General features: G+C 37.1%; 2 protein-coding genes across 8 annotated transcripts in view; one reads left to right on the forward strand and one right to left on the reverse strand.

The window, feature by feature from the left end:
* Lamtor4 (Late endosomal/lysosomal adaptor, MAPK and MTOR activator 4) overlaps positions 1-14,353 on the forward strand; it is a 160,416-nt gene that overhangs the window by 29,995 nt on the left and 116,068 nt on the right. The gene's annotated exons all lie outside the window — the stretch shown is intronic.
* Positions 1-14,353, reverse strand: part of L (zinc finger protein Lobe) — a 134,573-nt gene that overhangs the window by 6,596 nt on the left and 113,624 nt on the right. For 3 of the 6 annotated variants that reach the window (XM_069128042.1, XM_069128039.1, XM_069128038.1), the window contains 3 exons: positions 8,245-8,483; positions 4,781-4,888; positions 4,337-4,479 (listed from right to left, as the gene is read on the reverse strand). In XM_069128042.1, the coding sequence (XP_068984143.1) occupies positions 4,337-4,479; positions 4,781-4,888; positions 8,245-8,483 (490 nt within the window). The remainder of the gene's footprint in view (positions 1-4,336; positions 4,480-4,780; positions 4,889-8,244; positions 8,484-14,353) is intronic. The other 3 variants (XM_069128040.1, XM_069128041.1, XM_069128043.1) reach the window with 3 other exon arrangements.

The following is a 14,353-nucleotide window of genomic DNA, read 5'->3' on the forward strand; positions in this document are numbered from 1 at the left end:
AAATGGAAATAGTAAACGAAAGTGGCGATGAAGAGGTGTCTTCTCATGTCGAAGTACTCGCCGCATTTGAAAAAAGAATCTAACTCTACTCAGTTACTCGTGTTGGAAGAATTATGTGACTCAGATTGAAAAGTTATATAGAAAAATCGAAACGTTGCAAAATAATATATAAGGAAATCAATTCAATATAATTCAATTGAATATAATTCAATATGAAGGCATTATAAATGTAATATAAATCTAGTATTACTGGAATAAATTCAATGAAGAACAGGATTTTTACTAATACGCAGTCAACTATTTCACATGATCAGAATTTAGAAACATTGCATTGATACTAAAACTAATCAAATCGTATGATCAGAACTCTGTTATTAATGGTCGATAACAGTGAGATTTTTTATTCAAAATTTTAATGGTAAATTTAATATTCCGCGATACACATATTAAAATTTGTATTTTCTTTGAAAAGACATCGAATTAATTGACACATACTAATATATTTAGAGTACCTGAATATTAGACGTCAAAATAATTTTCGTCAAATTAGAAGAGAGAAGATTGATTTTATTTTCCACTTACGACAGATGATCTAGCGATAAGAGCTGGTCGGGCGTGTATATTGATCGATCTCGATGGCGTATTCAGATCTCTCGTGGCTGCGGCATCTATGTAAGAACCACAGGGGTTTTCACCCTTTTGTTGGGTCACCCAAGCCGACCGTCGAGCAGGAGAACGAATAGAGATGTGGCGTAAAGATCCAGCAATGCGATTGTAATAATGGCTTACAGGCTAAGTCTTTGTTACGACTTTATATTTTCATCCCTCGTCAGATTAAAGAAAAACGCTATAATACCCCTTGTAAAATATCGGTATCCGAACACTGCGAATTTAAAACACAAAACATCCCTCTTTTTTCTGGAAATTGTAACTTCTGTACTTGTAAACCAGATTTTGTTAATATATCGAATTACGTTAAATTATATTCTGTTTGTGTCTCATCAAACCATGTAATTGTAAGTACTTTCATTGTAATGCCATAGTATCAAATTAATTGCAAAATAAGGAGGCTTCTCATCGTTACATTCACCGTAATCTTCTTCTTTTCAGCATTACAATCAGGCATTACAATGTTGATGATATTATTTCTAACAAATTTTAAAGCTTTTTCGTATGATATATGCAGGTGCTGTGAATAATTATGAACACAACTCTATTTTTAGGTTTGTCATAATATTAAAATAAAACTGAATATACAATGAAGAAAATATTTCTCCTTTCGAATGGAAAAAATTGGAGTTTGGAAAGGATTAAATTTCCTCTTAAAATTGTGTCTTTCTGGCTATGAAAAAATATAAACTCGATGTTGATTTTCTTATTATATTAATATTTCCATTTAATAAATCAATGAGTAATCCGATAAATGTTCTAAGACGTCTGAATCGCCAATCTTGTGCTTCAAAATTGCATTGATTGCAATTCGCAACTGTATTTCAAACTTGTTCTAGTTTTAACAAACAGAAAGAATCTGTAATGTCGTAAATATCTTCTTAACGTAAGATTGAAATGAGAAATTGTACATATTCATAAGACTTTCCTCTTTCGTATTTCGTCCAAACTGAAGATACTTTTTAACGTTAACAGACTATATAAACAGATTTAAGTTAAGTGAAATTATTATTATTAGTTGCTAGAGCATGACAATAACAAAATTCAAGATGTACCATTGTAATTAAATTTACGCCCAATAAAAAAAGGAAAGGTCAAACATCCTCGTGCGTCCACACATCTGCTATATACTTCTCGTTTTGAATATGCCTATGTTATCACCAGATTGTCAGATTTAGAAAACTTCTTTGACGACTCTATATCTTCTTTTAAACTAAATCTACAGAAAATTCCCTGAAGCGGTTCAAATATTTAGACGATCGTTACGTTAACATTAATTTCGTAGCTTGTGACATTTCGCTTATGTATAGCAAGAAATAACGAAGTTATCGCAAAAATGGCGAAAAGTCATTGAAATGGCAACAATGGTACACAGATTGAAAATAGTACACGTAAAAGAGAAGACACGTTTTTCAACTCGGACTTTTGAACTTAATGTTCGATCCGATATATTTTGTAAAAAATCAGGTCCCATTCTGTGATTCCTAAATAAATAAATAAATAAATAATAATAATAATAACTAGCTCGCGAATGAGTCGGAAAGAACGTAACAAGATTAACTCCGAAGAAGAAGCTTATCTAAGCACATAGTGCATCGACGAATGAACAGCATCGAGGCACTTGATTACATGTTAATAAATAAACAATAATAATAATTGACTGGAAACTATCTGGAGGAGAAAGTAGTAGGATTAACTCCTAGGAAAAAGCCTATTTGACAGAAGTCGTGACCGCGACATAAGTGTACGAAGCGCGTCGGTGGACGAGCAGCAACCAGGCACTTGACTAATGTTCTACCTGTTGTCCCGTAACACCTATGCGCCTACCTGTCCACTCACCTGGTGGAGACGCACAGAGAAACGGGGGGGCCCTTCTCTTCTTGTATTCACCATTCGTTCGTTCTATGTATATGTATATGATCACGGCCATGTATTCGAAAGAGAAAGAGGAAGAGAAATAGAGTGAGAGGGAGAGAGGGAGGAAGAGAGCATGTGGACGACACTTAAAGGACGAAAAGGTGCGTGTGCTCGCCACCCTTGCGGGTCTCCAGTCGGGTTATACCAGCTTAGCATTTCAATAACCTCGCGAGTGAACGCGAGAGAAAAGGGAGAAATAAAGATAGAGGAAAAGAGACCGTTTGGGGCGGCACGAAACGAACGAGGGAGGAGGGCAGGGGAGAGAAAAGGGGGTGGAACAGAAAGAGTCACGTAAGAGAGTAAGCTTGACTAATGCCAGCCGGGGCCGCGGTCGTCGCTTGATCATTATTCATTTGTCAAACGATGGATCGGTCCCCCGGAATATCGGCCTTCGCACGACTTTCGTTTCCACTTGCCTTTCCGGTTTTCTGTCTCTTTTGGATTAGATTAACGAGGATACGTATCGTTGTTTAGCGTTGCGTACGTCGATTTATCTTTAGGAATTTTATCAACCCTTGGAATTAGGAGTCACGTGAAATTTTCTTACGAATTTCAACCGTACTGCGTAAAAGCCTACCAACTCTCCATAATTTGAGATCGAGTAGATTTAGTTTGAGGATTAACAGTATATGATCGAATGAAGTATAAAAAGTAAGGTACAGAAAGTAAGGTACGAAAGAAGTGCGACAGAAATACAAAAGAGATGTGAGAAGGCTGTAAAACGAATAAATGGTATAGATTATTATAAAGAAGAAGTGTACTCCCAGAAAAATAGGAAGATAGAGTTATTCCATTAATGGTTTATAGTTTATGGTCAGTAGTTTGTTGGGAAAAATAAGAATCTCTTCTTTCAGGGGTCTAATAAAATGCTTATACCTAAAAGGAATAAACTTATTATTTTTAATGCGCGAAGACTTCTGGTTTTGAAAAAAACATAGCTTCATTTCTATCGGCTATACTTTACCTCTTCTTGCTTTCACACAATGTTTATCAATGGCTTATTATAATTCTTGAAACTCGAGGGGTCCACCACGCGGTGCCACTGTTTCAATGGAAAGTACTTTTCAGTTTTCTTTTCTTTATATTTGTTTGTGTTACATTGCCCATGGACTGTTAGGGTCATTCGTTAATTTGACAGTTTATAGGATCTTGACAAAGAAGAAAAGCCAACCATTATTAATTATGCCATTTATTCTTGCAACAGACTATTTCGTATTACTGAATGAAAATAAGCAATCAGCTTTTGGCAATTTTGAACTAATCTTAGACTAACGTATATATTTAATACATCAAGCTAAAAGGTTTCTTCTGATATTAATAAAAATAAATAACCGTAACAAGATGTAAAAATATACGCAAGTCTAAACGATAAACTGTTTCTGAATCTAGCAAATTGAAACATGAACCAGTTCGCGAATAATTAGAATGAGGAATGATGAAGCCTTTTAAGGACGAATCAATTGCTCGGAGATCGCAAATTATCCTTGAGAGATGATCGTTGTTAGACAGCGGATGTTTATGCAAATTCATATTTTCGGCCCCATAGCCAAAGGAATGGAATCTAATCAAAAACTTATTTCGATCATTAAATATTATAACGTACAGTATACTTTGGGTATCTTATATATTACCACATCATCATACGCGTTCTGTGCATTTTTACACTTTCGAATTTCTCATAAACGCATAAAAATCCGCAGTCTACTTACCGTCCAAGTTAAATGCTGCAGAGACTTCTATGCGCACTTACCTTCTGGAGAAAGCAGCGTCGCAGTGCGTGCATCGATATCTTCGGTCTCCTGTATGAAGTTTCACGTGTCGATCTCTACTGCGTTTATGTTTGAATAATCTGGCACACCAGTTGCATTTGTATGGCATTTGATCTCCGTGGCTCTGCGACATCAAAAGAGGGAATCGAAAGTTTTAATATTACACGTGAGACAATGACGAAACGTTTTTCAAATTTTCCCCTTTTTTCAATTGAACTTCTACTAACTTATTTTATATGAGACTTTTCTAATCGAACATTGCTAACGTATTTGTGAACTTTTTCTCATTTAAAATCAGATCAAACACGACGTAGTTTAAACCACGTTTACGGACATTGGACTTATGCGAAAAAAGATCTTTGTCCAGCAACACCGAACCTACTAAAATAAAATCATTGTCCAGGCAGAGTGGACATTGGACTTACCAGAATAGCAGTTATACTGGACATTGAGCTTACCAGAATAGAAATTACACTGGACATCGAACCGTGAAGAGCTAATATCAATCCTCGATGAAGTTGATCAAAGTGACGCTGTAAATTAAATTGGCAATATGATAGAAAATAATAAGACGACTCATCAGAGATTCTTTGCTGGCGGTTCGAAGAGCAAAAGAATTGACGGGCAAGAAAGTTGCTCGTCGAGGAATTCCCCGCGGTGGTTGTCACCCAGGTAGATCGGTGTGACCGATATGATCGCGAACGGGCCGGGTCATTCTCTTTGTACAGTTCTTTTTATGCTCTCCTTTTCTTTTTTCCCTATCTTTTTGTCCTTTTTGTTTCTCGAGTCGGTCTTCGTCCAACGAAATAACCTCGGCACGTACGACTTTCGAGCCGTCGGCTCCTTTGAGGAGACAATTCCGGACGGAAGGGCGAAGCGATCGCCTTCTTCTTGAAGACCTCTGTATCGTGACGTTCACGAGGTTCTTGGATGCGAGGAAGGAAATACGAGGGATTTGGATAAAATTTGAAAGTTCGTATTACGAGGTGTGCGTAAAAAGTAATGAGGTAGATCTCGGTTCTCGGGAATCCGTAACATTGTATTAATGTCGGCATGCTATTTCAGAGTAACTGCGCCTAACACGGAACACCTAACGTGGATTTTAATAGCTCCCCAAAAAGGGAAACGTGACTTTTTTCTGATAAAACTAATTTTGAAATACGACGAGATTAATAGATGTTTGTATGTTAACAGTGCAACTGTGCAAAGATGTTCTCAAGTCATAGTAAAAAAATGTGAAAAATATAGAAGACATAAAAAATGTCACATGCGGCAAATTACAACGTTCTGACCCCAAACCGGCCGTGTTAGCTTTACGAAATTTGGAAATACAATAATTCAGTAACAAAATAATCTGCAACATTATTGAAATGGATGTGATACTGAAACGTGCGAAGAAAGAAGTTTTATATTTCTGAATGCCATTATCATCTTGTGTTTCTGTCGAAGGTAACGAAGAAACTGACTCAACAGCGAAGTTGGTTCCATTGCATGTACAATAAATCGTGAATCTATGTTCTGCGAAGATCTACAAGAATATCGTATCAATGCGACGAGAGAATCACGAAACGAAGAATGGAAAAATTCACGATCCACTGAGCTACGCAAATTCTGTAAAAGTATAACTGACGCGAGTCCGGCCTTACAGAAAAGATCATGTTACTCGATTAAGAATAGGCCATACAAATTGGACATACTCCTACTACATCAACAGAACTGATCCAAATACCTGCGACTTTTTAAAACTCCATTTAACATATTCCGATCACCTGTTCTAAATACAATATTAAAAAGGTACAACATGATCCTACTAATTCGCTTGTTTCTTGACACTTACGGTGTTTTCTACGCGCAGTCTTCAGTTACAGAAGAAACCGAAAATTCGTTGGACTCCGTAGAACTCGTTCGGATTTGCAAAAATTTGAGAAGAAAGAGAGCAACTTCAGTTTTTCGCTCCGTTCGCAAAAGAGGGGTTCATCGAGAAACGGAAAACAGCCGTCGCAAAGTATGTTGAAGCAGAGGCTTCGCTCTTTGAAACGAGACTGTGTAGACTGTTGTACGATTTCTTTTTCACGAAACTACGGTTGTTCAAGCGTCGACAATTTTTCGCTCGAAATTTAGCGATCCTTTAACCTTACTACGTACTGTATATCAACCCACTCATAAATAAATAAAAATTGCGAAAATTTAAACATTCCTAGTGGTATGCCGCGCGATTCTAAAAATTTTCTAATCCGACCAATCGTACGACTTCCGTGGTCTCGTAGAAACGAGAGACAAAGAGGAAGAATGCCGGAGGCAACTGAGGAAGATTTCATAGCCGCTGAACGAAATTTATCTCCGCTATCCGGCTCGTATCTGTGCTGGAAGCGAAGCGCGATTCAGCTCGCGTATGTGGAAGCGGCTTTTATCGAGGCTTGAAAAGCGTAGAGGAGAAGCCGAAGCATGGAGAACCACCTGAACGGAGCAAACCTGACCGGTACAACCTGTTATGGGCCATGGAACAGATTTTGACCCGACGATGACCCGCCGACGTCGACTCAGACGCGGAAGAGTCGCGCTACTCCTAATACCACCGCCATGCAAAACAGAAAAATTCGAAGAGGCCACGCGTCTTACACGCCTGGAACGTCCGCGGGCGAACGTTCAGTTACTTCCGGTTTTCAAGATGCTCTCGACCTAGCAGTTAATCTTTTCGAGATGGATCTTTCTTTTAAGAATGAACGTTAGAATTTATTTTATTTGTTTTTAATTAATTTTTAATCAATTATTTATTTTTTACGAGTGACATATCCTTTGAGAAGCTTCGTAGAGAAATAAGAAACGGGTGAATATAATACACACAGAACGTGAACACACAAAAAGGAAAGAATGCCCGACAAAGACCTTAAATGGTTTCAAAACGAGGGGAAAAGACAATCGAAAAAGATCGAGTTGGTGGGTATGCAAATTGACTTGTATAGGTAAATAGTTATACTGCCTGTTTGTAAATGGGATTCATGCAATCGTTGGCGGCAACATGGGTTCGACACAGAAAACAACGGATCATTAAATTGAATCAGAGCAAAGTTGTTGGGACAATTAAGACGATAATTTAGAATTTGTAAAATAATATCCGATGGATCGGATACAAGCCCCTGCATTGTTTAAGTAGAAAATCCGAGTGAGTTTAGAATCTTATTGCAGTTTCTTTCCATTTTTTAAAGTATGCAATAACCAACTCTGTATTTAATTGTATTCCCGCGTCATATTACACTTGTACCTCACGCCGACTTATAGATAGGTTGTGCTACACGTATATCTGAGATTTGTTAGTCCTTTATTCGTTAATCATTTAATTTCAATTACGTTAAATCCTGATAAATTGTCGACGCTGAAGTTTACCTTTCAGAAATAATACGAGAGTGATCAGCCACTGCAACTACATCAGATCTGAACGTGATGAAACCAACAATAAAACAACTACAATGAAATGTAATACAACACGAAAAGGGATTAGCTAGGGCTACATTAGGAGTAGGTATATTTAAATTCTCATACTTAAAATCTCTTGGAATAGTTAAGCCGGCAAATACCACAAGTTTTAACAAATAATAACATTATACTGACGCGATCGTTAGAACAAGTCTAATACACAACAATAGCTATTCATAATCGAAAATATTATGAAAAATTTTATGAAAAGTGAAAAGAAAAGAAAAAGAAAGAATGAATAATCATCGATATTGATATTCGTGTTTCCTTAGGTACCTGGATAATGTGAAATCGATAATTTTATAAAGAATGTAAAATTCATCGATCGATCCAGTTTCTAAGATGCTCAAATATACCTACTCATAGTCGAAGAAGTCTTGAAAACTTCGAAAATGAAAAGAAAAATTCAAGGTACCTGTTCGTGCTTCTTCAGGTAGCTAAGTCGAGGAAATGTGCGGTCACAGAATTGACAAGGATAAGGTGCGGTAGCGTTGGTTCCGTCGGCGTTGACACCAACGTCGGCGTCGACCTCGGGCTCCGACGGGAAGCTCGCCGATGTCGGCGTCGCACAAGAAGACGGCGTCTCTCCGCCACGTCGCGAGTTTGCACCGCCATCCTCGCTCTGCCATGACGAACTTCCGGTGCCCAAGGCCTCTGCAATTCAAAGCAAAATTTCTTTCCAAAAATCGTTCAAGTTCAATCGATGAAAATAATTTCACAAGGGTATAACAAATATGACGTATTCTTTATATTTTTTCGATTTATTTGGTGGATATGGGAAATGAGAAGATATTGTGACATATAAGAGATATAAATGCTTGCTCGCTTTATGGTGGACGGACGAGGATAGCCATTTGTATCAATATAGTAAAGAGGAGGAGGAAATAGCATAGAAAGTGGGAAAAGAATTTTAGTGTTTGTTTTATTTCTCATTTTGTTGTTGAAATAGCATGGTAAAATTCGTATAGATAAATATATTCTTCTTATGAATATAATTATATATCATAGATAATTTTACATTTTTCTAGACAAGTCATAGTTAAAGGATGAAATTTTATAAATTCACACATTTATCATCAATTAGCAAGTGACATTAAGTTACTAATTAAACGATAAATAGATCTGCTTTTGGTAAAACTGATCTTCTGACATTGGTACATTATACTCTTTTTTTACAGAAATGTCATCAAACAACCGTGCTTATATTATTAATAATCGATAAAACGTTCGGTTCCCAAAAGGATTGATTTTAAATTAGCAACCAAATTCGCAGCAGTGATGTCAAACTTTTGACGTTGTAAATGCCAAAAGTCAAGAAACCGAGGAACGAAGATCAAGAAAGGGAGAAGCCAAGGTCTAAGAATCAAGAAGCTAAGACTTAGGAGTCAAGCAACAACGATCCAGAAACCAAGGAACCAAAATCTAAGAACCAAGATACCGAGACCAAAGGATCAAAGAACTTCTCGGTTTCCAGTCAACAAAGTGTCGATCAAAGAACAGCGTCGATCTTTCATGCACACGGAACAACAGTGGCAAATATTCGTATAAAGCGATCTTTTTCGGGGAACAGGTTTATAAATGTCGTAAGACGGACCTGTCCCATAAATGACCTTACGAACTCGAACACGCGTAGGAATATTACAAGAGGTCTGGCTGACCTTAGCTCGCCCGTTACGTGTCTCTTTATATCGTTTTCGTAACGAGTATGCGGTGAAACTGGTACCATTAACCCGTGAACGTCGTCAAGAAGCTTCGTCGTTCATCCTCCGCGAGAAGACTGGTCCTCTTGTCCTTTTGATAGAAGAAAAGCACATTCCTCGCGGGAATTCTCTACTCGGGCTTTGCCTCCTCTCTTCTTTATCCCTGTATCACCCTATTATCCAATGTTCATATTGCTCATGCAGGTATACGCTTGTTCAAGTTGCTTCGCGAGGACAGAGATCGTTTCCTTGAGACAATTTGTCGGTGCCTATGTATCTATTTGGCTTTATTTCAGACCCTTATCTATTCGATTCTTTCGAAAAATATTTCGAGAATATAAATAAAAGAAGGCAAGGGATAATTTAATCGATATAATTTGTATAATTATAGTAATTAGTATAGTTCAATTAATCTAGAATAGGTGAAAATTCCAAGGAATTATAAATTATAGAAATTTATATAATATGGATATTGGGAAATTATATATATAGCGCTTCTAACCTATACATATACATATATATATCCCTCGATACCATACAACTTTCGTCTGAAACAATTTTTTTGTATCATGACGATTAAGAGAGTAATTGAGAGCGGCAGAGATAGATGTGACACCATGTATATTTGGATGCATATAACAAATTCGTAGCTTTAAATAATGTAATTAATACGTTTGGTTACCCATACATCTGTTTTCCAATTATCATTGGCAAAATTAGACTCTAAAGGTGAGTTCAGGCCGTTCAATACTTATCGTCAATATTTCTCAACATACGTAAAAACTACGCAAACTAACGTAAAAAAAGATATATAATCGTCAACACATTGTTATCATTAAATCACACATTGTTAATATCATCGAGAACGTTTTAGAATTTCGAAATATTGACCATAAATATTGATAGTTCGCATTACGCGTTTTCAGATCATGGAATAATCATTTTCAAAGGAAGAATTCTCGATAAAATAGAGTGTAAAGAAGTAAAAAAAAAAAAAAAAGAAAGAAACGCGTCGTAGAAAGAGAAAACCGGTGACAAAGGAGACATCCGGACGAGGCGAATCGAATAATTAATAATTGCCAGGAATGAAGAAGACTCCCACCGGGTCGGATAGAGCAAAGTGGCCCTGGTAAACGGTGGAAATGACTCGGCTAGTTGGCCGTTTCCTCATTTGCCCAGTCCACACGCTGGATCCGACACCCACCACTGGATTTAAGAGATTTTGCGGAATCCCGCCGTCTCTTGCTCGCTTTGAAACACGAACGCGAGGAGAGACACCCAACGAGATCGGATCACGGACGTGGATTCGTTTAAATGGGTCGCATCCTCCACCCACGCGGCCTTCGCGTTTTTCCCCCTTTCTAGCCTTCTGCGATCGCGTAGAAACTTACGCGATGTTGGATGATTGCTTAAACGATGATCAGGAAGATTTTTACATGGATGATCTAGAGTCTAGAAGATTCTTGGAAGAATTAGAAGGAAGCGCAAAGGGCGTTGGGGGATTTGAAAGTTAGGCTGATAACGAGTTTGCGTTTTTGATTGTTGAATCGCAGATTTGGTGGATTGCGTAGTTCTCGAGTATTTTTAAGCTCTCATTTTCTGTTTTGCGAAATTTCTGAATTAAATGTTGGTATTATTAAATCTTTTTTATTCTTGACATTCCGTATTTTTACCAAATATCTATGTTTCCAGATTTTTGTATCTACAAATTTTTATGTTACTCTACTATACATGTATATATTATTAGTTTTTGCTTTGCGGCTACAAAATGAGATTGATGTACATAGATTTCTCATTTACATTCTCATTTGACCTTAATATATACTAGATTATTACACATATATTTAAACATACTCTTAATTATACTCTAGTTAATCTACGCTTAATTGTTTAAATTTAATCTTTGTTACCCTGTTATATTCATAATTTTCCAAATATTTCTGCTAAAATTATTTCATTCTCGTCAGCCTATTCGTGGCAATTCACAATGTAAATACTTATTGCAGTAGGGTTTTTCTTTGGAGTTTCACAGTAATATCGATGATTTCTCAGTAAGACCGGTCGATTGCAATCGTGGATCTCGTGAAAAATCAGGTGTCCCTGCAATTGTGCAACGTGGGTATGGGATCGAGGCACTCGCCCAATTGGCGGCATCCAGCATGACTCACGCGCGCCTCTTCTTGCAGAAAAAGAGACGCAGCAGATCGGGTGAGCACGCAATAAATATAAACCGAGCTGCCGATCGAGCGTACGAAAGCACCCAGCTGACCCCGTCGTCGTCAACAATTTGGCTTCGATTGCCAACAAATCAGGATCAAGCCTTTCGTCAGCCCATTCATGGAAAGCTCCGATCGTTCTTCGAAATCTTTCAAAGACCCATCTTTCAAAAGGGTGAATTCTAATGTGTATTACCTTTTCAACGTCTCTAAAAGTTGTTACAGACGCAGGTTATTTTGCAAAGAAACGTTCACGATTTTTACCCTTGTTGCAGTTTGTGCGTTTTACGTATTTTATAAATTCTGAAAATTAATATTTTTATTAAGCTGAAGATCCTACTAACGTCTACTATTCAAATAATTCATTAATCAATAGTTCAAAATTCACTAAAAAAAACTGTTAAAATTCACAGAGAATCATATTTAAAAGACGAAGCGAGTCTTTCTTTCGAATCGAGAAACTTGGAAAATATTCGAAGAACATTGCTTTCTTTTGTACATCCCTAATTCTAAAAGAGCGCGAAACGAAGTCGGGGGCTTATAAAGCAAAAATTACATTTCATAACAGTAGATTTTCTGATTTCTACGAGAAGAGTACAGGTAACGTTAATCTAAAAAGAATGAAAATTCCAAATTTACTTTGGCCATCATTATCCTCTAGAGAAGAGTCTAACGTTCGTATAGGACATACATCTCGGAAATGATTTAACACAAAGATTGCTGTATTAGAGATTAGAATTGCATTTATTGCAACGAAATCTTAGAAAGTATCCGATCAATGGAACTCTTGTCGTCTAAATTTACTCGTTTAAACGAGAACTTCCATCATGAACGAAAACTGACCTACATAACAAGGATAACCATCATACGAACTGTTTGTCCCCCAGTCGGTTCTACCGTATGCTCGTTCATTCACGAGCTCGCACTGAAGGGTTGAAAACATTTTTCAAGCTGAGGGGTTGAAATTATACCTTATATCTTCGAATCTTTCTTCGCCTCCCATTGAATGAGGAATCCATTCGGATACAAAATCAGAACAAAAGTCACTTGTCTGAACGATAAATTAAGAACTCCAATTGTTTGAAGTAACTTTTCTCCCTAAGTTTAAGCTCCGATGAAACTGGCCACGAAATTGAGCAAATACACGTTCGAATTCAATTGAAAGAGCAATGTTGAAAAAATGTGAAAACAGCGTTTCTCAAAGCTCGCGATGAACGCTGTAAAAAAGATCGCGGATCGATGAGTGATCGAGAAGAAGATGTGATAGTTTAGGAATTCCGGTGGAAAATGGGGGACGATAACGTGAAAACGAGTAGAAGCAAGGACGCGAAGGCTTGTTGGAGGATTCGAAGGGGGTTTTATTTAGAATCTCGATTCCGTCCAATCAGCGGCGATGTGTCATCGACGCGAAAATAGTCGCACTTAACACTGGCAGCTCTTTTCTGCGACCTGCCGATGCCAGCCGTATTGCATTGTGTTTTTATCTTGTCCAAGTGTTAGTGCGAGCCCATACAGCCTCCCTTGTGGTCGCATGTGGCCGCGTATAATGTTGTCACCTCGTGCCCGTCGCTATTTATAGGATGCTTCGACCACGCTTATTAATAGGGGGCCGACTTAACGCCTTTGTTAATTGTGACTTATGTTAGCACGCGAACCTCTGACAGCCCTCCTCTCGTCAGACCAGTGCCAGTGGTTTGCGCGGATTTTTTCATTGACGTTCGTTGTACGTTTGATCGTCGATCATAGATAGATTCCAATAACCGGTTCATTAGGATTTTGGTAATTTGAATCTATTATTCGACATGAAATTTTGACGATTCGTTATTGTGGAGATTGAGTTATTTACGAATTGCTGTTAGTGAGATGTCGCCGATTCGAGGATCGAGTATTTTATTAGGGTGATTGATAATTGGAAATTTTTTTTTTTGGGTGCTTTAATTTCATAGGTGGAGATTAATTTGATTTCTAATGAAGAAATTTCAGCGATGGATTATTTGAGATTCAAAATTTCGGTATCGATCTATTAATTTTGATTTTGGTAGTAAATTAATTCAACACCTAGTTAGAAACTAGTTTACTGATCGATTATTCCAATTATGATTTTTTCGAATATTATATTCTCATCGATCTTACATATGATCGTGTCGAAACATTGAATCCTTTCAATATATTGAGATTTCAATAGTTCATTAATTGGAAATACATACACATACTTAATTAGAAATTCGATAATCGTTTACTGCGACTGGCTGCTACAGAATATTTGCGCTTTGACAGCCGATTGTTCGAAGTTCAATTAGAAATCTAATGATCAATTATTGCGTCTGAATATTGGAACTTTTCAAAATTCAGGAATAATGGAATGTTGCCGGTACGTAGTATGCAGTACTAATTAAAAATTTGGAGATCGATTATTGTTCGTGAATGATCTTAGAGTATCGAGATGTTTACAATTCATTGATTCTATCTTTAAGTAAAAACTCGTTAAATAAATTACTATGATTTATTTAGATCCTGCTAGAACGTTGAGATATTTATACCTCATACTACCGAACTCTTCTACAATTTGAGAGTTTGATAATTTATTATTTTAGCTCCTAATTGAAAG

Source organism: Bombus flavifrons, chromosome 14 (genome assembly GCF_040668555.2).
Source record: "Bombus flavifrons isolate JBK064 chromosome 14, iyBomFlav1_principal, whole genome shotgun sequence".
NCBI lineage: Eukaryota > Metazoa > Arthropoda > Insecta > Hymenoptera > Apidae > Bombus > Bombus flavifrons.